General features: G+C 40.8%; 1 protein-coding gene across 1 annotated transcript; it reads right to left on the reverse strand.

The window, feature by feature from the left end:
• Positions 1-7,388: 7,388 nt before the first annotated feature.
• On the reverse strand, positions 7,389-25,757 carry LOC147637444 (agamous-like MADS-box protein AGL13). Its single transcript, XM_086798884.1, has 2 exons — positions 25,386-25,757; positions 7,389-7,500 (listed from the first exon to the last, which is right to left on the reverse strand). Exons 1-2 carry the CDS (start codon positions 25,576-25,578, stop codon positions 7,433-7,435), a joined length of 261 nt encoding a protein of 86 aa, XP_086655010.1. The 5' UTR covers positions 25,579-25,757; the 3' UTR covers positions 7,389-7,432.
• Between the last annotated feature and the right edge of the window lie 1,588 nt (positions 25,758-27,345).

Raw genomic sequence — 27,345 nt, forward strand, 5'->3', positions numbered from 1 at the left:
CCAAGGGGGTTGGCAACACTCAAGAAGATATGCATGTAGATTGGGCTGATGAAGAGCGTTGTGATGTGAGTATTGTGCTTGAGGATGATATATGGGAAGTTGCTAGCCTTGATGAACAGGAGCCAGAGATAGATATGGATGCAAATATGGTTGAGAGTGTAACTAAGGCTACTTTGCGTGTTGCTGAAATGCTAAAGACAAAGTCCATGGATGACAAGGGTTCTGAACCAGTTGAGCTGTATGGTTGTGAAGAGATGCCTATTTTACAAGAGTTGGAAGTGCTTGTGGGACACTGCTGTTGAAAAGGATCTAGATTTTTGTGTGCATAAAGGTCAAAATGTTGGAACCTGGTCTTCACTGGTAATGATGAATTGGATGCTAAATGTTGCAATGCCATAGGTTTTGAAGACAAGGAGGTTTGTTGTGGGTGAAGTGTGCTTTCATAGTTTATTTGAAGAGCAAAGGCTTGAGGGTGATGATGTGTGGTCAGAGTCTGTGAATGCTTATCAAATGATGGACGTAAATGATTTTGTAGCACATATGGTTGTGACGTTTGGTATGTAGTGATGTAGCCATTGTTTTACACAGATATTGGGAAATGGGATGGTGAGCTACAGCAGTTTCCTTTTGATCCTGGTGGATAGCTATTGGACTTTACACTTTTTTCTGTTGAGCATAAATGCTCTAACAGAGAGGGGGGTTGGCAAAGTATGTTAGGCGAAATTCTGAAAGGTGTTTTGAGCTTGTGTACATATGGGATGCATGGCATGTGAAAAAGCTTTGCCTTGAATGCCTTGGCAGATGTACAGGGTGGATGGCTTAGTAGTAGGCTTGTACAGATTTGTCCGGAGCGTGGTCTGCTGGAGGTGGTATTAGCCATTCGGTTACTTTGTATGTGTGTGCGTCCCCAAAATAAATGGGCACTAGTAGGTTGAATTCGAAAGTGTGTAGAGAACATGTGGGCGTTTAATTGTTGGGATGCCAATTGAATGGTGCATGAGATGGTTCCGGAAGGGGAAGCAATATGGAAGGTATTGGACGTGTATGCATGGCAGGTGAAGGAGGTGGTTCAAGAGTATTCAACGGAAGGATGCCAACAAATCAGGCTAGCTGGCGGGTTCTTCCAGAAGCCAGGGTCGTCTGCAACGTGGCGTAAGGTGGTGGTGCTGACTAGAAAAGGAGCCGCTTCAACTAACAGACGGGAACTGCACCGAAGCAGGGGGCCCTCTGAGTACGCCAACTGTAGCGATAATAGAGAGAGGGGCTGGCACTGTAGAGGGGAGCCGCCACGACCAGGGTGATCGTGGTTGAGTTTTGGTGGACTGTGGTGGCTGGTGGCAGCTTCGCAACGTGGAGGAAGACCGCCGCCGTGCAGGCGACACGAAGGAGAGGGGTCGCTATTTTGGGTGCCTGGCGGTGGCTACTACCGAAGAGGGAGAGGTTTCTGCTGGCTGCTACGATGGCTGGTAGCAACTACAGACAAGAGGAGCAAGGGAGGCTGCTAATGGCGACAGAGAGGGGACGTCGATAGGCTGAAGAGTGGACGTTAAAAGAGCCGGTGGGTTGGCGATAGTAGTCTGCAGGTTCTTTGTGTTGAGATATCGAGCTCGTCTAGTGAGGCGGTGGCCACTGATGACCCGCCTGGGGGATAGGCCCCACACTTACACCACTGGCATGGTGTAAGTGAGATCATGGGAGATATGTGGCCAGTGGGATGACAGGCTGTGTGACAGCCATTCTAGAGACTGGCATAGTTATAGCGCCAGCTCATTTAGTCGGGTTCACACTATAGAGAACCCGTGTATGTATTGGTTGAGTACCTTTCATATTGTGTGTACTCTTATCTTGTATATGGTGTGTTGAGTGTTGAGTAGAGAAGAAGAAGATTTCAGCCTCTCACCTTGTGTGTTCTCTATTAGGGTTTTGTGAGTGTGTGTGTGTGCTTGCAAGAGCTCAAGCTCTCTTCCCCCCTGCATCTTTTCATGGTATCAGAGCTTGGTTCGTGCTAAGGGCTGAGCTGCAAGCAAGAGAACCACAGGAAGCGGTACGAGGGTAAGAGCTTCAACTACTCTTCCCTATTGTGTTGGTGACTACACCCTTGTCGGGAGCTCTACGGGAGGCACCGGCAAACGGTCTCTAATTGAGGAGCTTTCTTCGCGGGAGTAAAGCTATAGGGCAACTATATAGTCCTTCAGACTGTCCTTCAGACTGAAATTTTCGGGCCGAAAACACGTTTCGGGCGCGTCTGGACCTCCGTTTTTCAGAAAGCAAGCGATTTCGAGCACTGCAGGTAAGTCATCGATTCTCTGCAGAACTCTGTTTTAAGAACTGCAGGAAGACAAATTGACTGTGCAGACACTGTGGGTGCTGCAAAGAGGTCTACAGTTGCCATTGGGTGTATGTATGCACATTGAAGTTACTGGTTGTGACATTTGAGAGTACAACAGTACCGCTGTGCAGAAAATACAGTTTGTGCAGGAAAAACCAGAGTGCAGTTTCTGGTAAAATTGTGTGTTTGGCAAGATGTCTAATGATGGCATAACACAGATTGTGGCTGAGAAGCTGGATAAGAATAACTTCCATGCTTGGAGGTTCAGGTTGACGAATTTCCTGATGGGAAAAGGCTATTGGGACTACATAGAAGGTGAGCATGAAGAGGCACCGGAGATACCGGATATAAATCCGACTGCTGCAGATGTGAAAGAGTTTAAAGACTGGAACCAAGGAGCCAGGAAGGTTATGTATTGGCTTTCCATTAGTATACAGGACACCATGATTGGCCACATTCAGGATGCCAAGTCCCCCAAGGAGGCGTGGGACACCTTGGTAAAGCTTTATGAAACAAACACCAAGGCACGTAAGATACAGTTGACGAATGAACTTCATACTGTGGAGAAAAAGAGCATGTCTGTGAATGACTTTGCGCTGAAGATAAAGGGTATTGTGGAATCCCTTGCATCTATTGGTGTGTCAGTAGATGATGATGATAAGGTGGAGGTCTGTCTACGTGGTCTCGGGCCACAATACAAGGCGTTTAAGACGTCTATTCAGACTCGGGAAAACATTCCCAACTTTACAGATTTGGTGTCTATGCTGATTATCGAAGAGAAGAACTTGGGTGAAGACCAACAGTCTTCACAAAGCAAAAACAGTTCAGAGCAACAGGCCTTCTACACGAGTTCAGGAAGAGGACGAGGTAGAGGAGGCCGTGGACGCGGTCAAGGAGGTGGCCGAACAGGTAATCAGAATTATGGCCAGCAGCAGCAGCAACAACAGTCCCAGAATCAACAACAACAATAACACGCAGGTGGAAGAGGCAAATTCAGAGGCAGGGGGAGTCAAAGAGGCCGTGGAAATTGGCAAAGGCAATATAATGATGCACGTGAATGCTATTATTGTGGTAAGCCTGGACATGTGCAGTCAAAATGTTATAAGAAGCAGGCTGACATGCAAAATGGGAAAGTGCAGCAAAACAACTATGCATCCTCAAGCAGAAATAATGAGGATAATGAAAGGTTGTTTGTTATGCAGCATGTTGTGAATGCCATGTCTGAAAATGTTGATGCAGCACAAAAAGATAATGTATGGTATGTGGATTCAGGCGCTTCGAACCACATGACGAGTCATGGGGAGTGGTTCAAGGAGATGAAAAACCCAGAAAGACCAGGTTTTGTGGAAACAGGGGATGACACTGCTCATCCAATTGCCCACATTGGAGATGTGCCATTGTCTATGCAGGATGGCAAAGTGAAGTACCTTGTAGATGTACTTCATGTACCAAACATAACAAAGAATCTGGTTTCAGTTGGCCAGATGATTGAGCAGGGTTTGCAGGTTCGGTTTAACCCTGATGGATGTTATGTTGAAGATTTTAAAGACAAGTGCAGGTTGGTTGCAAAAGGCAACAGAGTGGGCAGAATGTTTACGTTGGATGTAGACATGCCTGAGATGAGTGTTGCGATGTTTGCAAATGGTTCAGGAATTGTTGCAGACACAGACATATGGCATAAAAGAATTGGACATGTGAATGTGCAGAGATTGAAGTCTATGCAGACAAAAGGAATTGTGACAGGGCTGCCAAAATTTAAAGTGAAAGGTATGCATAAAATATGTGAAGCATGCCAATTTGGGAAGCAAACAAAGCATGTGTTTCCACGTAACAGATATGTGAGCAGAAATGCACTAGATGTTGTGCATTCAGATGTATGGGGTCCTACGAAGACCGTATCTATGGGAGGCTGCAGGTATTATGTGACTTTCATTGATGACCACACAAGGAAAGTGTGGGTATATTTCATGAAAGAGAAGAGTGAGGTGTTCACTCACTTTCAGAATTTCAGAGTTTTGATTGAAAAGCAAACAGGGAAATATGTGAAGTGCCTAAGGTCAGATGGAGGGGGAGAGTACTTCTCCAATGAGTTCTCTGAATTTTTGAAGAAGAATGGTATTCGGAGACAGTTTACATGCAGATACACTCCGCAGCAAAATGGAGTTGCTGAGCGGAAAAACAGGCACATTGTTGAGATTGCGCGAGCATTGATGGAAGAGAAGAATATGCCGCATTGCTATTCGGCTGAGGCTGTTACAGCAGTATACATCATGAACAGGACTCCAACTGCAGCCATACATGATGTAACTCCAGAGGAGAGGTTTACTGGCAGAAAACCAGATTTGTCTCATCTGAAAGTCTTTGGATGCATTGCATATGTGCATGTGCCAGATGAGCTGAGAACTAAGCTAGATCCAAAAGCTGAAAAATGTGTGTTTATTGGATACTCCCTTGAGCAAAAGGGATACAGGTGTTATAACCCTACTACACGTGAGTTGAGGGTAAGCAGGGATGTTGTCTTTGATGAGATGAGCAGCTGGTATGCTGCTGAAAAAGAAGCTGTTGGGGCTGATGTGAGTGGAAGTGTGGTTGCACAGAATGCAAGTCAGCAATCACAGTCTTTGAGTGGACCAGGAGAGTCCTCATCTAGTGGGTCTGTTGATAGACCATGGAGTGGCAGGCTGCGTCATAATACCAGTCCTGCAAATGTGATTACTACATCACGTAAAGGAAAAGAGAAAGTGGTTGAGCCCCTTGGTATGCCTGACATTTCTGCAGGGCATTCTCATGTTGATGGAGAGTCTAGTGGCTCAGATATGAGCCTTGATGAGGAGCTTGGGATCCCAGCTATGAGAACACCTGGTGTAAAGAAGGCTATGGAAGCCATGAATGAAAAGCTGCGAAGATCAGGGAGAGTGAAGAACCCTGTGCAGAGATTTACATATGATGGTTATGTGGCGCATCACTATGCATATATGGCAAAGGTTGTGCAGGTTGTTGAGCCCACATGCATTGATGAGGCTGTTGGAAATGTGTGTTGGGAGAAAGCTATGGATGAGGAGATGGATGCACTATATGGAAATGAAACTTGGGACTTAGTGCAATTGCCTGAAGGCAAGAAAGCCATTGGATGCAAGTGGGTGTACAAAGTTAAACATAACAGTGATGGAAGCATAAACAGGTACAAGGCTAGATTGGTAGCCAAAGGATATGCGTAGACATATGGGATTGATTATGAGGAAACTTTCAGCCCAGTTGCCAAGATGGCAACGGTGAGAGTTGTGATAGCAGTGGCTGCGTCAAAGCAATGGTCTTTACATCAGATGGATGTAAAGAATGCATTCTTGCATGGGGATTTGCAAGAAGAGGTGTATATGTTGCAGCCACCTGCTGGTTATGAGGATGTGGGTCACCCCGAGTATGTTTGCAGGTTGAAGAAAGCCTTGTATGGCTTAAAGCAAGCACCAAGAGCATGGTCTGACAAGATTTCTAAATATCTTGTCACTATTGGCTTTCATGTAGCCAATGCAGATTTCTCATTGTATGTGAGACATGGTGATAGAGGAGTTGTGCTTGTTGTCATCTATGTAGATGACTTGATCATTACGGGGGACCATGATGCAGAGATCTTTGATGTAAAGATCTTGCTTAGACAAAAGTTTGAGATGAAGGATCTGGGGGAGCTCAGATATTTCTTGGGCATTGAGGTGATTAGGTCACCACATGGTATTGGATTACTGCAGAGACAGTATGGCTTGGACATGTTGTCCAAGTATAGTATGACAAGCTGTAAGCCTATTTCTGTGCCATTGGATCAGAATGGCAGGTTGAGTGCAGATTCAGGAGAGATCTTGGAGGATCCTACTATGTACAGGAGCATAGTAGGAAGTTTGATCTACATGACGATCACCGGACCAGATTTGAGCTATACTGTTGGGTTGGTGAGTCAGTTTATGCAGGTTCCACGGAAACCGCATTTGGATGTAGTGAGACGCATACTGAGGTATGTGAAGTCTACTTTGCATTGTGGACTATTCTATGAGACTGGGACAGAGATATGTGTTTATGGGTACACAGATGTTGATTGGGCTGGTAGTATCTCAGATAGAAGATCTACCAGTGGATTCATGTTTTCTTTGGGGAGTGCTGCTGTGACTTGGAGCAGCAAGAAGCAACCTACGGTTGCTCTATCGAGTACAGAGGTCGAGTACAGAGGAGCTGCTATGGCAGCATGTGAGGTAGCTTGGTTGAGAAAGCTACTTGCAGATTTGGGTCTATCAGTGGATAGACAAGTTGTCATTTTCTGTGACAACATTAGCAGTATACAGTTGGCCAGGAACCCAGTCTTTCATGCTCGTACGAAGCACATAGAGGTCCACACGTAGGTGATGCAACTAGCCAATCCTCTTGGGTTGAATGGATAACCACAATATAGATCCCCTCACGGGAATCAAATTACCAAGAATCTAAGAATTACTATGATCAATATGAAGCTAATGGCATCCCCAATCATAGCCCTAAGAAATGGCAATCTTAAAGCTCAAGATTTGGACTCCATAGCTCACAGAAATCAAACACCAAAAGGGGAAGGGAAGAAAAAACATTTCAATTAGTAACACTAATCAAAATTAGCGATTTTTTCTCCAAATTTGGTCTAAAATTTTGAAATTTTGGTGCAACGCCCCCAAAATTTGGTCCCCAATAAGCCCATAGACCAAAAGCTTCAAGAATTAATCATAGAAATGGGACTTGTCACCATTTAAGATCACCATAGCCATCTTCTTGATCAAGAAAATAAAAAAAATTAAGAAAATGGATCAAAGACATGAATGAGCTCTGATACCAATGAAAGAAAGGAGGAAAGAGGTTGACTCATTAACATGGAGTCGGGAACACGGGACATCGTTTACATGGAGTCCAAGACATGGGACATCGTTTACATGGAGTCCAATACATGGGTGAAGGTCACCATGGAAGCTTGGGCATAAGCACCAAGAAGACATAGATGTCTATAAAGTAAAGGTATAATGCCCATGAGCCCTATGCCTAATATAATCCAAGCCCCCCAAAATTACACATGTAAATGACCCTAAGCCCAAGTGCTTAGGCCCCTCCCCATCCCCATGTGCATACCAAATCTACTTCATTACAGTTTTCACCCCATGAGAAATCTGTAAAAATGAAAGAAGACGTATTGAGAAGAAATTCTTACAAATATACATAGCCTTGTATTTTCCAAGGTCTAGTAAATAACATAAACTTTTGATATTATAACTAAATCTCAAGATGTTTTCTTACCTTTGTTAATTTTGTAAGTATTCAAACTCCTTCTGTAACAAAAGAGCTTTGGCTTTCCAATACTTTCATGTGCAAGTATTTTCATATAAACATAATGAGGAGATTGGTATTCATTAATAAAATAGAAACGTTGACTTGCATTGTCTCTTTCTAAAGCCTAGACATAAACTAACATAGCATCTCAACTTCATTATTCTTGTTAATGACTTCGTCAATCTATATATATTGTATCGTAAGAATTTATTTGCGTAAAAAGATCCTTATAAAATCTATAATTATATACATATATTGTTCAATGACCAGATATAAAAGAAGAAATAAAGTACAAAAACAAATCCTATCAAATCTTAAAAACTATTATGTATATATGGTTCACAATGACCACATAATAACAAAAGAAAGACAACTACATACTAAAGAACATCATAATTGTCAAGATGCATTACAAAACACTTCTCTCCTTCCACCTCTCTCTCTCTCTCTCTCTCTCTCACACACACACACACACACACACACAAAACTTAAGAAAAAGAATACAAAATTAGCAAAGGCTACAGTAGCTTGAAAAGAGGGCAAGTGGGTAGTCTGTCATGAAAGTAGTGTCCTCATCGATAACTTTCGACCCAAACAAATACTCGAGACAATACCCAAAATTAGGCCAATAGATTTTTAACAAAGGTGATTGTACTTGATATTTACATGGCATATTGGCTAGTTGATTTATAGGATGTTTTTTCATGTAATATTTTATTTCTAGATCATGGATTTAGCTAAAGACATAATGGTCCTCTAGTTATATATCAAGTCTCATTTGGCCTTTAACAGATCTCTCTCTCTCTCTCGTCCTTATAATACTTATGCAATGACACACATTTGAGTATGTGATCCATTAAAGATTAAGAATGTGAAGTATTAAATTTCATGAATCCATAAGCTAACCAACATTCTTCCTTTTTTAGGGAAAATAATCAAGTAAGGTAGAAATTATGTAATCCTTATCGAGGGACAATAATCAAGTAAAGTTATGCTTACTCTTCCTTCTTCTTTGGCCTTGTTGATAGAGAATAAGATAATACAATAGATGGAGCTCAATTTAAGAGACTTAATAGAACTAATATTACTTGACATGGCCCTTCTATTTTTATCAAATCAAGAGGATCTAAAGTTTAGATGCGTGATTTGAAATAACTAAGAATCTATAATGAACTATCTATCAATATGGGAACCAAAAAAGGGAATATAGATCTATTAGTGACTACACGATTACCATGTTAGGGAGTTTGGGAAAATCCCAATTCTCATTTTGCAAGATTAAAAAATGGGGGGCAAGTGAACCCTTTTAAGATTTTGCCAAAACTCCCCCATGTGACATATCATTGAAAAGCTCTTGAAGAGTAGGTTCTAAATCCACATTCTCAGATAAATTTAAAATTGGTATGCTCAAGATATACCAAAAAGTAAAGAAAATTCCCATAGGAATGGGATTTTTCCAAACTCCCTAAAATGAGATATAAAATGATGTCATGTATCCCAACTTATAAAAATAGATATTCCCTCTATAATCTAGCCATGCACTTTACATACACAATCTCATTTGTACAAGGTCTCACCATCACATATTTGTGTCTTGATATGGTTCCAATGCTACACATATGTATATATATATACTTACAAACATATATATACATATACATATACATACACACACACACACACACATATACATACACACACATACATACATACATACAGATACATATATACATACATACATATGCATACATACATACATACAAATATATATACAAATATACATATATATATATATATATTAATGTATTAGCACGCACATAGATGTAACAAGCAAGGAGAGATATATGGAAGTATAACACTCAAAAGTAGATTGATAAGAATGAGTGAAGTACAAGTGAACCTCGAGCTCTTAAACGAGAAAGCAAGGCAAGGATAAAGGCTTAGTTATTAAACCTTGAAAAAGAAAAACTTCAATTATGGATTAGACATTCAAAGGGAGGAGGGAGGAAAGTTGCAAGAGGGTATAGAAGAATTTATAACCAAGCACAAACACTAATCTCTCTATAATATATCCATGCACCTTACATACACAATCTCATTATCATAAGGTCTCACCATCACATATTTGTGCCTTGATATGGTTCCAATGATATATATATATATACTTATATACATATATATATGTGTGTGTGTGTGTTAGTGTGTGTGTGTATACATAAAGTACACATACATAGATATACAAGTACACATACATAGATATACATACACACACACACACACATATATATGCATACATACATACATACATATATACATTTTTATATATATGTATACATACATACATACATACATACATGCATACATCCATGCATACATACATACATATATACATTTCTATATATATGTATGTATGTATGTATGTATACATACATACATACATACATACATATATATAGAAATGTATATATGTATGTATGTATGTATGTATGCATATATATACATACATACATACATATATATATATAGCAACACACACATAGATGCAGCAAGCAAAGAGAGATAGATGGAAGCACAACACTCAAAAGTAGATTGACGAGAATGAGTGAAGTACAAGTGAACCTCTTCCTCAAAACGAGAAATAAAGGAAAGGATACAAGCTAAGCTGTTACACCTTTAAAAAATAAAAGTTGCACTTATGGATTAGAATATGATCTCTAAGAGGAATCGGCAATGAGGTAAATCCAAATTTTTAAAATAAATGAATTAAGATTCTTATGGCACATCCTTAACAATTGCATACATATTACAAGGCAGCCACTAACCTACATAAATTTTATGTACCTTTCACTTTAAACAGATCACTAGATTGATAATATTTAAGACATGAATATTTAGAGACAATTTCCATCACAATAATGAAGCCTTACCAAGTGTCAAAATTGTGTTACTAACCTGCAAAAATATATTATCACTAAAATTTGAGATTTAATAATCATGCATGAAGATTCAATATTATAATGAAATAGAGTGAGATGTTTCATATAGATTTGTATATAAGACCTTGTGGATGTGGACTACTCAAAGGTATAACTAGCTATGTGGCACTGCAAACATGCACATCTTGTTTCGATAGTGGTTTCTAATGGACAAATTGATGAAAATGACAGAGAATCTAAGATATATTCTCATTAATGAGTAAAAGTTTTTACTTGTTTTGAGAAAATATATACTAAAAATACTTTACAATAAAAGATAATTAATTGGAAGTTTCAAGGCATGACTTAGATAAGGCTAAACATTTTGTGAGGATATTTTGTTGCCTGCAAAAGAGACTAGGATTGGCCACTCAAAGCATGGAGTGACAACATGGGTGTGGGTCACCATCCTAGGGCAATAACCAAGAAAGGCCATGAAAGCTTGGGAAAGAGCTCCAAGAAGACATGAATGTCTATAAAGTGAATATGATCAAAGGGTACAATGTCCATGAGCCCTATGCCTCATATAGCCCAATGCCCCCGAAAGTATACATGTAAATGTCCCTAAGCCCAAGTGCCTAGGCCCCAATCCCCATGTGCATGTGCACCCAAACCTACTTCATTACACTTTGCAATCACCAAGCTGGGTAGATTCATCAATTTCCAAGCTTCTTTATAAGCTTTCCAATGGAGAATTTTGTAGAGTAAAGCACTTCTTGCTATTGTGAATTTAGCACCATTTAGCTATGCATTCATTAGGAAAATTCTGGACTCAAAAGAGGGCTGTTTCAACAATAATATAATAATAGACACATAGATTGAGTGACATGTAATCTACGAACGAGATTCACCGGTGGTGGGACCTCTGTACAAACCCACCCAAAACGTGGAGAAACTCTTATCTTCATGAAATATTAAAAAAAACCATCACCTTGCCTTAAAATATTTAAAACCGTTTTTTTGTCAGAAACTAACACAATAAAAGAATGTTTTCCACATTCCTGTGTTAGACGTGGAGCACTAAAAAATTCTTTCCACCACCCCTAGAACTAATGAAGCTTGAATGCTTGGAATAGATAGATACACATTCTCCTGGTTATTCCCTCAACTTGGTTCCACTTTTGAATCTCGAAACATCTTTGGCGCCCAAAAGAACACACCGTCCCTCATTTCTTCTTCCCTCCTTGATCCATAAAAGCGGTTAGCCCAGTCATCCACTTTCTGCTACTTCTTCTTTCTCATACGTCTGTTAATCTATCATGGCACCCGAAAGTGGACTGAAACGAGCAAGGAGCAGTATCTCATCTGTTGTGTTGTATAACATAAAAGACGAGAACGAAGAATGGATTCCCCAAGTATACAGGAAGTACTCTTGGGTCACTATGCAGCCTGGAAAACAAGGCCACTACCGAGTGAAGGGAAAGGCATCTGAAAACTTGGCCAAACATTGGAAAGGAAGGATCCTTGACTTTAAGATGGCACCAGGAGGGAAAACTGTCAAAGAAGTGTTGATCCAGCATGCATTCATGCAAAAAGAGATCAACGTGGGACCATTGGAAGGACTTCCCCCAAGACACAGACCACATTGTAAGTGCTTGTGTTTTGTATTTCAATGTTGCAAATAAGGTGATTGATATACATTTTTCTGCCTTGCACAGATTTGTACCCATCCAATCTTCAGGAGTGGGAGCCTGCACAATGCTTGACGGGATTCTTGAATGTCGTACATGGTGAGGTGGGGGAACTTCAATATGAAGGTCGTGCACCAAGTGATCTCGCAAGAAGTAGAACATATTTCTATGACTCATTTTATACCTTGCCCACTCAATCGAGTCGACATGGAAAGTTGGAACGTATTCCGTTGCCCGCACTTGATAGTCCTGAATGGCCATTGCTTGACACAGAAGTGATGGAGTCATACAGGACCAAAATGTTTAATGATATTAAATGTGCTATGAAGCCTAGCATTGGTGCAAGAAATGTGCACTTAAGTTTGTTTGTTCCAATTGCATGCTTTGTTCATTTATTTTCTGATTGTAAACAATTGAGAAAAACTAGAACAACTTTTGTGTGCAAAGATGTAGATGAAGCCTGGCTTGATCATTTGTTTGACAAAGGTTGGAGAGTGAAATCATCAAAGGGAGATGATTTGATCGAATGTCGATTGAACACCTCCGACATTGCATTTCGGTGAGTGTTATAACATTATAATGTATTTTTGTGAAACAGTTACAACGCTTATTTGATTATACTCGAAAAATTATCCTAATGATATTTTGGAATCAGATACTATATTGCCAGGCAACATCTGTGCATGTCATTTACTTATAGAAGGTGGCGATGGATCAACAACAACTGGGAAAGCATGGACCAAGATACAAGAGATGGCAGCCACTCTTGCTTGATAGATATAGTTATGATTCGACAGGGTCACCCATCTTTGACATTGGAAGTGGAAGAGAATTGGACTCTCGAATATGTTAGGAAGGAATTAGAAGTAGCTATTCAGAATCCTCCAGATCAATTTTGCTTCAAGCTCGATGGTCGGAAGCTAAGTAAAAGAAGAGAGCATCAGATCATTTGTAAAGATGTTGCAGCCCCACATGAATTGGAGGCACTAGAAGATATATGATGTGACCATGTATACGGTGACAATGTATTTTCCATATGCAATAAACTTATCTATTCAGAACATTGCTTTTGTAATGCTTTATTGTTTAAAACAATGTAATGAAGGCAAGAATTCTCCAATTGAATTTCTATGTACACAAAAAAGGCTTAAAGTAAGAAAGCAAACTCTCTCCAATACATGTATAGCTGCATATTTACAAACGTGCATTTGTTGGAAGAAGGACAAAACTATTTATTGCTGGAACCCATAGGTATCAGCTTCAGGATGGAGCCATGGCTCTTCTCCCAAGTATGGAGCCCATGTAAGAGGCTCAGGGGGGCCTATCCCCCCTCGTGGATTCGGCAGGATGAAGTCCACCGGCCCGTCTAGAGGCATAACTTTAGCGACCTCGATCAATTTCGCAATCGTTTCCTCCCTAAACGTTTGGACGTCTAGGTCCACGTAGCGAGACATTGATGGAAACTGCCATCACAATTCATCAAGGCATAAATAAGATCAACATGACAATATATAAGAAGATAAACAAGAGCACGCATGCGTATGGGAGCTGAAAATGCTTACATCCTCTGAAGGGAGCTGAAAAATGCTTCGTAGCAGCAACATTGCATTAAGTGCAACCCTCCACCCACAGCTGTAGCCATCTTCTTGTTTGGAGACACTAACCCTTCGGATGGTCGATCGATCCAGGGTGTCTATGTCCATGCTGAGGCTCTCGTAAGCTGCCATTAGTTTCCTGACACCACTGTAAACAGAGACCAATCATTATCCTGATCAATCCGGACTTCTAACTCAAACAATAATATGTATCTTAATGATTTTTACTTACAGCAAAACATTTCCATGGACACCAGATGTCGAATTTGCAAGGTAAATGACATTTTCTTGCACGTCGACTAGTAGAAGACTCCAATGGGAACTGCACAATAGATTTCTATTAGTTTCAATCCAAAGGAAGCACTATATAACCCGTTTACGGTGATTCCTATAAACATCATGCAAGAGAGAGAGAGAGAGAGAGAGAGAGAGAGAGAGAGAGAGAGACAAACTCACTTTTCATGATATGCCAAAAAAAATACTCGGGCATCGTCCAGCTGGACCTCCCGAAACCAGTTCAGCACATCGAGGTACGGAACTGACTCTACTAGCAACAGTGTTGAGACCAGTGAATCAATCTGGAACACTCGTTGCTGTACATCCTCGGGCAATAGCGAAATAACAAAACTTCACAAGGAAACATATCAAGAGTGAGGCATCAACTTTAAGAGCCAAGAATGAAAAATTGTGGGAGGACAGAGAAAAGAGTATACCTTAAAACACATGTGAGCACTTTGTCGTTGACTTCAGTTTTGGGATCAAACAAAATGTTGATTTCTTCAGCATGAATCGGGAAATAACATCTATGCCCTCTAATATTAAAGGGTACATAGAACTCCGACAACAAAAATTGCAGGGTCTCCCGATTCATGGCGTGAAGTGCGCGAACATTTTTCCTTTTTGTTTGCAATGCAAGCATTGCAGCTTGATGTTTCCTTTGAGCGCTTGTCATTAAATTTGCCCGAGTCTGATGGTCATGATCTGGACCTCCCTCGGTCACCTCTTCAATTCTCACTTTTTGTACAGGACCGACATCCAAAATTTGTAACATTCGCTCATCAGTAAACGTAACTGGTCTAAGTAACTTATCGTATCTGAAACAAAGAGCTACTAGGCTGAAAAAATCTTTGTTCATTACTGTCACCCTGTGTGCATGGGCAGCAAGAACGTAACTATCCCAAAAAAATTCGATCATCCAATCTTCTGTGGCCTCCTGCAAGCAAAACAGGGCCGATGCCTTCCACCTAAACAAAATTCCATTCTGCTCACAAATTCTCCTGGCAAGCCTCTGGAAAGGCAATCTGGGAATAGCAGCTGTCGGGTGCTTCATAAACTTTTTGATTTCTCGCAGGGCTGCCGAATGCTCTGCAAAACGCCTTAGTCTAGGCTGCGTTTTGGACAATCGAGAAGGACTGCTTGATTTCCTAGATCTTGAGGCTTTCAGAACGCCCATCTTCTTCCCAGTAGATGAGGGAGCTGCATTGTCAATGGGTCTAGCTGTATGCCTTACACGAGCCATCTGAAAAAGCAAGAAAAAGCAGAAAACTTTGCTATTCAGTAGTACACGATTAACAATTCACCATAAAGCGACGAGAGAGGGTGGCCAAGAAAGCAATATGCACTTCCTCGCGTTATGGTGAATCCATTCACCATAACGCAAGATGAAGACCCACAAAAACACAATAATCCTTCTCGCATTATGGTGAATTCATTGACACCAATAAGAGGCGGATTATCGTGCATCCTTTGAGCTTTGATCTTGCGTTATAGTGATTTGATTCACTATAACGCGAGACTAAGAGTCAGTCAAAGCAAAACAATCCTCCTCGCGTTATAGTGAATCGATCTACTACAACGGGAGGAGGGTTCTCCCGAATCTCTTACCATTCCGTCTTGCATTTTGGTGATTCGATTCACCATAATATATAGAGCAGTATTGAGATTCTAATGACTCGTCGTCTGCTTTACGGTGAATCGAATCACCATGACAGAGGGCAAACAGTCGAAGAGAAAACAATGGCAGAGGGCAAACAGTCGAAGGAAAAACAAAACAATCAAGTATTATACAAGAAACTCACAAAACAATCAAGTAATACACTTTCATCACATTCTATGAGTGGGAATGGATGGAGACTGTCGTGTAGGAGGTGAATTAATTGACACCAATAAGAGGTGGATTATCGTGAATCCTTTGCCCCTTGGTCTTGCGTTATGGTGAATCGATTCACCATAACGCGAGTCTAAGGGCAAGTCAAAGCAAAACAATCCTCCTCGCGTTATAGTGAATCGATTTTCTACAACGGGAGGAGGATTATCGTGAATCTCTTACGTTTGCCTTCTGCCATGGTGATTCGATTCACCATAAGACATGGAGCTTATTGAGATTCTAATGGCCCGTCATGTGCTTTAAGGTGAATCGAATCACCACGGCAGAAGGCAAAAAGTCGAAGAAAAAACAATGGCACAGGGCAAACAGTCGAAGAAAAAACAAAACAAACAAGCAATATACAAGAAACTTACAAAACAATCAAGTAGTATACAAAAACTTACATTTCTTGCGTGCGAATGGATGGAGACTGTCGTGTAGGAGGTGGAAAATCGGTTCAGTACTGTGGCGGTAGTCGGAAGTCACCTGGAGGCAAGCAGGAGGACGGACAAGGCAAAATCGATACGAGGACGAAAGGGTGGCGTGATTAACGGCATTGATTAGTCTTTAGAGCGAACACACGTGCTGGCGGGCTGCCAGGGCGACTAGGCGGCGCTTACGTGTCGCATAGCATTAAAAAGGGCTTTGATTAAACTTTATAGCTTGTACACGTGCTAGGTACACGGCGGGCTGCCACGTGGCATTCATGGAATGGCAGGTGAAAACGCGGCGCTGACGTGTCGCGTAGCATTAAAAACGGATTTTCTAGGATACTCATCTCATTTATTGCCTCTCTTGGAGTTCGTATTCTCATTTATCTCCCCACCAACGGCCTTCATCTCCATCAACGACTGACTATCTCCTCCAACCCTCCTTCATCAATCATCCTCCTGTATCCAACGTCAAAGACAAACCTCCAACCTCCTTCATCTCCATCTCCTGCGACGATTGTATACAATTCGTTTTCCTGGTATTTTTATCTCTTTTTTACTTCCTTCTTCTTTTGTTATTTCGTTGTTTTGGTTTCAGTCGTGGAGAACTTCTTGCTTTGTCTTTTCATCGCGTTAAGGTGAATTGAAAACCTATGACTCCTCGCCTTATGGTGAATTGACTGCGAAGAAGAGTATTTTAATTTGTTTGACACCTCCTCTCTCAGTATGGGTACTGGAGAACTATCTTTATTTGTAATTCACCATAACGTAAGAGGCGTTGCCAAAGGATGATAAAGTCGTCATGTTGCGGTGAATCAATTCACCATAATGCGAGCGAAGGTCCCATAGGAAGCACAATATTCCTCCTCGCATTATGGTGAATCGATTCACCATAACGCGAGAAGAGGTCCTTGACTTAGCTGCAATTTTATTTGCGTTAGGGAAAATAGATTCACTACAACGCGAGGAGGAATACCTGGATTCCTCTGGCATCTCCTCTCGCGTTATGTTGAATCCATTCACACCACACAGAGATTTGTTGTTTAAGATGGACTGTTTCTTGATTCATTGCTTGAACTAATATTTTCCTTGTCTTATCTACACCCTTGAATTCAGCCATGGCGCAAGTTCAGGTCGAGTTTGATGTGGACGAAGAGATTAAAGAAACACCTGCAACTCTATTATATGACTTCCTCTACAAATGTCGACATCATGATTTGCACCCTGCAATTTCGTTGATGTTCAATTGCGATTTTTCTCTGGAGGATCAAGAATTCAGAATTCGAGGAATTCTGTGCAAAGCAAGAGTTTGACGAGCTCACAAATGAAGAACCAATGATGATTGATGGGAAAAATCACATTCATTTTAATCTCAAGGTGTCGCCGGAGAAGAAGCAGAGGTTAAACAGGGATTGGCACAAGGTGCCATGTGATAAGAAGAGAGCTTTGCTATGCCCTTTTCACAAAAGAAAATGCCGCTTGATGGAATACTCTTATGCCTTCTTATGCTTCTTGCACATGAACGTGCAATTAACAGATGAAGAATGTACAGAGCCGCATGCAACAAATGAAAGTGAAGACACGATTCCTCGTCAGGCTAGTCCCACCGTTGAGGATGTTGCTGAAGAGGAGGACACTCCTCATGTGATTGAGGAGTTCAATGTTAAAGAAGAGAAGAAGCTCAGTTCGGCGGTTGATATTGAGGCAGTTAGAGAACAAAACAGTGATATAGGTCAGCTTGTGATTGAATCAGATGACTCCTCCCCCATTCCAACGCCATTACTCCCCTCCTACCAAGAAGGAGATTCAGAGTATATATTGCTGACAGACATACAACATGTATTTAACTTAAGGGAGGACCATTGCATAGCTTTCATAGCCCAAAATCTAGAGGTCGATGACAATTTTGTAGATGATGATGGGATAGACAAGTACTTATTAGTGGATAGCCATGTGAAAGACACCGAGTTCCTATCTGCTGTGCAGCAACACTGAAGATGATCTATGCTGATGCCCTTAGATATGAAGGAAAAGATGCCACAGAGGAAGAGCTACAAGAAGCAAGGGACAGACTAAATATCACCAACATGGGAGGGTTTAGGGATGTGCCAAATAAGTCAGCGGAAACCGTTCCTAGTTCGAGCACTAATTTATGGCAAGACGCCTTGCTTGAAGCAGATGAGAACCAAGAGGTTAGTTTGTTTTTGTTGTGGATTTGGCTTTATCAACTTTGTCCTGAAATGTTTAGTGATGTTGTTTCTGGCTAATGCTCCTTTATTTTTTCAGTTGGAAATATATGAAGACACATTCCTCAAACGTGCTTCAGGCAAGCGTATGGCGGGATTGGGCCACGATTCGACACTAGGAACATATATACATCGCCTAAAATTCCCTCAAATTGTGATATTTCACGCTAGCTTCTCCAAGGACAATGCAAGTTTTCCTCTGATGGCGATAAAGACTCTATCCAGGTATTTAGGTGGCTATCATTTAAGGCTGAATGCAAACAAGGCAATACTTCTGGAGCGGCAAGCAGCTGTTCGAATTTTTGGAGAGGGACCTGGAGTATATTCGTTAAGATGTAAATATTATTTAACATATGCTGCTTACGGGTTGGCATGTGGAATCACAGATCCTAATCTGTTGAGTGATTGCGGGAAGAAGCATCTTCTTAGAACAGCAAGGCCAAAGGTCCCTGTTGTGCCATTGATAGAGAATGAAGAAGATGATGCAGAAACGTCATCAAAAAAGGCTCGGCTGGGGGAAGTCTCTGCTCCAGATTAACAAATTTAGATTGTTCCAGTTGCTAAGAAGTTTCGTCATATTTCTCAATACTCTTCTTGTTTACCATTACAAACTATGAAATGTATATATATTGGAAACATTTATATGGGACATAGATGAAAGCTCTTGTTCTTTTAAAATCTTTCACAGTTACATCATTGTTTTACAATGTATATTTCAATGATCAATTTTCTTCCACACTCTGCCCTGTCTTTGTCGTTGTCTTAGCCATTCAGCATGATTCTGCTTTCCCTGTGAGGAGACATATATTGAACGTCTCCGTTCAGCCTGAACCTTTCTTATTGCACATGACACAGCTGATTCAGCATGTTTGATCTTCACACGAGCCCTCACTTGAATCCGCCTATACCACCACTGACATAGTTGCTTCATGGGATTACTTTTCTTTATTCCTCCTCCATGTTGAGTGGCCCTTTGTTGATAGGCACAACGTGCTTGCCAATGAGATCTTTCCATGCCTTGGGTAGACCAAATCCCAAGGCTTCCAAACTCTTCCGCAAAAAAGGTTCCATGTGCATGCAAAATTTGCTACAAATGCTCAACAACAACAAGACATTTAGTATCGTACAATATTTTTTGAACAACAAAAAAAACTCAAAGCTGTAGGTTTTCAAGTAATAACCATGTATTGTGTCAAGTTTGTCGCACCCCATGCCTTTTCATAGCTAGTGTAGAACTCTGTCACAACTGCCTCAAATTTCTCAACATCCCCATCTTCAAACCTTGCTTTTTGCAACAAAGGTGCTAGGCGATCAAGTGCCAACCACACTTTGGCCTTTGCCACCCTTGCTTGTCCTGAAGAGCCTCGATCAGGTACAGCTGCATGAAGCTTCCTCCACACCTCAAAATCTGTACCCAGATGACCTCTCTGGGTATGATTAGATAAGAACTTTCTGGCTTTTGCACCTCCAAAACATGGTTTGCTAGGAACATTTCCAGTCTTCCCTGATCTTCTCAAGTCCTTCTCAATCTTCACTTGACCACAATGTAAACCTGCATCTGAAAGCACTTGCTCTATTTTTTTAATAGTTCTTTCACTCTCTACTGCTGGTTTCATATTCCATGAAAATTCAATGTACATGTAGACTAGTTTCTCAATTATTCTAACCAGCGCATACAAAACACAAATATGAACTCTAATCAAAGAGATAGGAAGAATTGGATCCCAATTAGGATCCACTCCTGGAGCATCACGATTTGGGGGTTCACGCCTATTACTGGTTGCATTTAGACATTTCCATTCTCTCTCTTTTCCTCCTTTGGAGACACCTCGTTCGGTCATACAATACAGGCAAGGATACTTGGCCATTGCTCCTTGGAAAATACCAAACATGCATTTCAAGGTTTTAAGATCTGCAGCCAGGTGCCATTCAACCTCATATTCACCATATCCTTCTACATAAAGCTTTTCGCCATTCGACTGCTGCTGGATAGTGGAAGGAAGCTCAGTCTGGTTGAAGTACCACTTTAGAATTTCATGGGTCTCTGTTGGAACCTGTTAACAACAACTGTTAGATTGTCTACAACATCATAACAAGAGGATAGCAACATAATATTCTTTTTTTAAAAATGGATAGCACGTCACCTCAAATGCAGCCAGCCACCAAATCTCATTTTCGGATTGTACACTAAAGTGCTTCTCGTCAGCATTACTGATACTTGCATCCAAAGCTCTATTCATTAAAGTAATGCTAACCCTTTCCAGCTTCTGTCCTTTGATCACCTCACTCTCATCAAGTTTCAAAACAAATTTCAGCCTTCCATTGCACTCATGTACACTGATGTCATAAAATTTCACCATAGCCATTTGTAATTTCCGAACATCCATGATGAAATTGTTGAACTCATTAAGCTCTATAATTTTCTGTTCCCCGCTCTTTTTAGTCACTGTCAATGTGCTAGACACGTGACAAGGCTCTCCAACAAGCTCAACCATTCCCAAGTTGAGAATATTTCGAGCTTTGTTCATGTGAAATGGTTTTGGAATGGGAATTACTGTTTTTTTTCCAAGCTTACAATTGAAACCCTCTTTAACTTTATTAAACAACATCCTGTAAGACTTTGTGCTTATACCAGCCATGTCACATATACCTTGTGCATCTGCAGGCGTGAATGCTTCACTCACCTCCTGCAAGGATTGCTTTGCTATGTCTGATCGAAGTCTTGCAAACTTAGGATGCTGTATTGCTGACTCCACGATGTCTTTTGTCAGAACTTTGCCAAATATATCAGAGCCTTGCTCTTTTGGACCCACAACATCTGTGACCATCCTGAAGCAACAACGATAGCTATTTCAGTCCACCATTCATCTAACTATACCACCCCCACACCCAATCCCCCATCTCCAAAAAAGGAACTAAAGATGAAAATGAAAAGTGAGTGCTCAAAGAAATTTAAGCTCATAGAAATTATAGATCCCAATACCTGCAAGCTTTTACACGACGCTTCCATTGGCCACCTCCAACATTGAGTTCTTCCAATGGTTTGATCTGTCTCTTGCGTAATCGAGCACCCAATGGCGTGTCTTTCAAATATTGCAATTTTCTGTTGAACTTTTCAAGTTGTTTTCGAAGGTGTGCATTCTCACTCTCCAATGTGAAATTGTTGATTTCTCAGACTGCCAAAATTTCATTCTTCTCCTTAATAGTGTCCTGCATCTTACAAATAGTCTGCTGCAAATGATCAAACTCTTTTTGTAACCCAGCACAAACTTTTGCTTTGTCCTCGTTTGAAGCTTGCAAAGCTGTTGTGATTGATGCCAAGTAAAAATTCGCACCTTCAAGCATTTTTATCCTGGCATCTCTATCACTCAAATGTCTGTCAAAGATACTATGACATTGGCCAAACAGTCTTTTGCAATACCCAAGCAATCCATTTTCACCCTCACACACAAACTTGAAGAAACTTGTCAACCCAAAGAATGATGGAGATTGAGAGGAGGTTGGATCTGGTGGGTAAATACTACCATCCAACCATAAGTCCATATTTTTCTTTCCTTCATTTCGAAGCTCAGTAATGCGGGCTTCGCATCCTGGCCTAGACCAATTTCTCTTACAGCAGGGAGCATAATCGGGTTCTACTTAGAAGTGGATGTCCACCTTTTTCCTCTTTTGCTGCATAGGTTCCATTGCATTGTTCTGTGCTTTAACAACACCAAAACGCATCATGAACTCACACTTTAACCAAAAAAAAACCAAAGATATTACACTTATCTCCCGTGAAGAAGATTGCTTCGTTAAAACCAAAAGACAACATCACTAAATAATACCTCCTTGTCCATCAAACAAACTTGTTGGTATCCTGGATGAACCAAAATGTACAGAGTACTTGTAAGCACAACCCTCACTTGAAAAAGGTAAGAAATGGGATTGTTATTCATGCACAAGCAGGTATGGCGCATGAAGAACAAATACTTTTCCATCCTTTTTCAAAACTTGCCGCCTTGAGAAGAAGAGAAAATCGAAAACCTCCCGCTCAAAAAAATTCGGATTTGGAGTGGTTGTGGTTGTGCAGTCGGGAAGACAATGAGGGAGACAATGCAAGATGATGGGTTGCAGGGGCGAAGTTCGGTTCAAGTTTGGTTAGCAAAGTTAGCTTCGTTACATTCAAAAGTGTAATGAAGAAAGAGAGTGGTGTCTTTTTTCAATAAAATAAGGCACCATAGTGGGAATAAAAAACTATACTCAAGATGCATTGTTTTGAATTAAAAAACACCCTACATGTCAGTTAATGGAATAAAGAACTCAAAAATGACGCACGTACCCTCCAATATTATATGTGGATTTATTGGCTTGCTTTGTCCACATCACCATCCCAAGGGATCTCTTACAAGGCCCCTTTTTGAGTCCAAATTTTCCCTAATGACTGTCATTTTTTCCCTACAAATAGACTCCTAGAAGCAAGATTATACTTGCTTAAGCTTTTTCTAAGCTTATGAAAGCTTAAGCTAGGCATTAAGGCTCTCTTTTCATGGCGACTTACAATTATGTTAATGGCGGATCTTGCTGTGAGGGACTGTGCACATCTGGTTGTGTTGGACTATGCGTTTTCTCCATCATCTCGGCTGTGTGAAGTGGCGAATTCAAATGTGCGCTGCTGGAACCTACTAATCAAGGAACTGTACATTTTTCTTCATCTCAACTTGGTTGGGTGAAGGCGATTTTGACTCACACCTTCAACACCTTCATGAAGACAAGCGAAGGCAATAGTTAGCCTATTCTTGTGTGAGACACTTTTGGAATTGCAACAAATGTACTTCCATGTTCATGAGGGAAGTCAAAAAGATTTCCAACATCCCATACATTGCTCCATGCATGGTTTTGAGGACAAAACCTTTGAGTAGGGATGGTTTTTTTATGAAGGGGGCTTGGTATTGGACATAAAGGGAGTCCATGGGCATGGATATGGTCGGGCAAGTATGGAGGCCCAACATTAATGAGTGTGAAAAGGTGGGCAAGTATATAAGTGAACAAATTGTAATTAGGAGCATCTAGTCATTTGACTAATCAAAATCATACTTCTTGGAGCTCCAAGCTTCCATGGCTATGGTGGTACTCCCTTAAGTGCATGTGGTACTCCATTATGAGTGCATCCCCTTTCTCTCTTCTCTCCCCATGACTACAATTATTAATGGACATCTCTTTTCAATGCTTTGACAAATGGGGAACTACGTCCATGAGATCTTGATAATGGCGCTTTCAGTGTTCTTCAAAAATAAACATCGCATGTTGTGGAAAGAGGGTTAAATGCACGAAATGTCGAGTGGACGATGGTGGGCGATGATTGAAAGTGACTTGGCTTGTCAATTTGCCATGATCATGGCTGTGGAGCTTTGAAAGCTCTCATACCATGGCAGGTTCCTTAAACTCATGTATACATAACAATAAGATTTACATAAGAGACAAACATGAAAGAAGTTATTATTGATTGATGTGAGTACAATGTTATAAAGCTTGTAGGCTAGAGTAGTTGCAGCCTTTGAAGGGGTTACATCCATTAGTTGGAAATTATGCTTTGATGTGAATTCTTAATTATGTTATTATTCTCATGAGAATGAGAGAGAGAGAGAGAGAGAGAGAGAGAGAGAGAGAGAGAGACGAAACTGCTTAACGTCGACTTATTGATCTAGAGAGACCAATCGACGGAGAGACTTGAACCCAGGTGGGTCCATGTCATCCCAAGGGCAATCCCACTAGCCATTTCTACCCCACAATGGGTGGCAGAAAGGTAGTGAGAGTGTCCTCTTTTACACACACACACCCGAGAGACGAGACTGCTTAATGTCGTCTTATTGATCTAGAGAGACCAATCGACGGAGAGACTTGAACCCAAGTGGATCCATGTCATCCCAAGGGCAATCCCACTAGCCATTTCTACCCCACAATGGGTGGCAGAAAGGTAGTGAGAGTGTCCTCGTTTACACAGACACACACTCAGGAGACAAGACTGCTTAACAGAGAGAGAGAGAGAGAGAGAGAGAGAGAGAGAGAGAGAGTGGATTAGTGAGCTTAAAAACAAGCAACGGTGAAGAGACATTAATGCATGAAACAAGTGTTTAAAATGCTATACATGGAATATTACAAAAGATTTCGTGCTAAAATAAAAGCAATGCCAAAAACCTTAGCGAGATGAAAATTTTAATTTAGCAATGATTCTTTTTAGAAACAAAATCTATATATTACCAAAAAATAAGAAACTGTACAAAAGAATAAACCCAAAAACAAAGCCCAGAGGTAAAGGAACAAAACCCCACCAATTACATGTGTTTGAGGAGGTTAACCAAAATGACTGCCCAATTATGAAGAAGAGGTTTAGAAATACCCATCCTCTCCACCTTGATTGACAATCTTGCTTTAACAACAGACCAACATAAATTTTCATTGACCCCCTTGAACAAAATGCGATTACGCAAGTCCCAAATTTCATGAAGGAGCACAAGCCTTAGAACCAAAAAAGATAAAACCCAATCTTTGGGTGATGTAGGAAAGCCTAGTAATGTAGCAATGATTCTTTTTGGGAGAATATATATTTACATTCAAAGTTAACTTAGCTGAGAGACGCTATACCGGATTGATGGATCCATAAAAATATTATGGTCGAGGGGTTCCCACCACAAGCAAAAAAAAAAAAAAGAGGCGCCTACCTGGGACTATGACCGACAGCTGGACGTCACACAGCACCGAGAGCTCGTAAGCCTTCTTGAGGACGCCTGTGCGACGCCTGCTGGAGAAGGTCACCTGCCGGGTTCTCGATGCGCCGGATAGCCATGGGCTGTGCCTCCTGCTCCTGCCGCAATGGCCATACTCAGCTGCTTCTTGATATGGTTCGCACTCCATCACTGAGCAGCAAAGCACAAAACCCAACAAAACAAGCGGAAGCTGGCACCCTCTCTGGTGCGCGCAGAATAGTTAAAATGCCAACAAGCTTGGCGCCCCTTACAATGTTTTCAACTTTACAAGGTTGCTTCCACTATCTTATTTCTTTGCGATTTTATTTTACTTTTGAAGACGCTCCAAGCAAGAAATGGTCTTTAAAAAGCTGTTTTGGGAAATATATATATATATATATATGTATATTGTTTTTTTTAAAAAAAGAAGAAGCAAGTACTACCCACCCAAATGCACTTATTGCAAGCATTTATTCTTATGCATGACAAATTGCGGCCGTAAAAAAGAAAGTATGATTACCTTGATCTCAGTCAAGAATTGCATGTGTGTCTTTATGTTATCATGAGGACCACTACATTTGAGCTTTTTTCCATATTGGAGATGATAGTACACATCACACAATGCATCTGAATGATGCTTTCCTTTTACCCACCCAAATGCACTTATTTCAAACATTTATTCTTATGCATGACAGATTGCGGTAAAAAAAAAGAAAGTATGATTACCTTGATCTCAATCAAGAATTGCATGTGTCTGTATTTTATCATGAAGACCACTACATTTGTGCTTTTTCCATATTGGAGATGATAGTACACATCACGTAATGCATCTAAATCATGCTTTCCTTTTACTATTTAAAGGCTTACATTTATAAATAGAAACAATTCTCTTTTTTTTTGGGACCAATAATATAAGCACCATTAAGCAGCCTACATGTACACCAAATCCCATCTATCATCCTCATAAACAAAAGGAGATTCATCCCAAGAGAACTGGTACCCAAGCAAAATGCAAGCCTCAACCAAAGCTTCAGTTGAGCAGCCCCTAGGAGCCTATTTTTCTAGAACCTCACCGTTCACCTCCCCTTTGAGAAACCAAATTTTGACTATTGGTCTAATCCCCACTGGATTCTCAATAAAGGGCACAAAGATGTAACTTGCTTGCTTGACCTTCTTATGCCATATCTTTGTTCTAGGCCCATATCTGGCTGGATTAGTCTTCACCCTATGCTTTCTGAGACCCTACAAATCATTACACCAGATCATTAGGCACAACCCAGTATGTCTGCAAGTGACCCCAAAGGGAGAAGAATCAGATGATAGCAAACTGCAGGGACTAAATCAACTGAAACAATTCAACCCCACTCAATTTATTAACCAAGCGTATAGACTAACACATACATATACATTTATAAATTATGCATTAATCCGCTAACATCAATTCCTGTATCACAAGCTTTCTGAAACACACAAGGCAGTTTTTGGAGTTCCAGATTTCCCATAAACAACAGCAAACTAATAATATTAAAGATCACATCAACATGTCCACCCCATTAGTTTTCCATCTACCAATCAGCCACTCCCCCCCACTGACCTTGCACCCCTAAATAGCTATGGACCCATTTCCCAATCTTAACCCAGGCTCCTCTAATAGCAGAGCAATCCCAAAATGTATGCTTCCCATCTTCCAAGGCAATCCTACATCTAGGATAGCATCCACTTGTGAAGTTCCTCTGAACCAATTTAGATCCAATGGTGGGTACACCTCCCATACACACTCTCCACAGAAAGACCTAAGATTTAGTAGGTATTTCCATCTCCCATATTGCCTTCCACTTCCTTCTCCAAAAGTTGGGGCTCCAACTCACTTTCCATATTCTATTATAGTAAATGACATTGTATTCACTTACTCTCAAAGCATTGTACAGAACTTTGG

Source organism: Cibotium barometz, chromosome 6, assembly GCF_041138505.1.
Source record: "Cibotium barometz isolate CiBa-2024 chromosome 6, ASM4113850v1, whole genome shotgun sequence".
Classification (NCBI taxonomy): domain Eukaryota; kingdom Viridiplantae; phylum Streptophyta; class Polypodiopsida; order Cyatheales; family Cibotiaceae; genus Cibotium; species Cibotium barometz.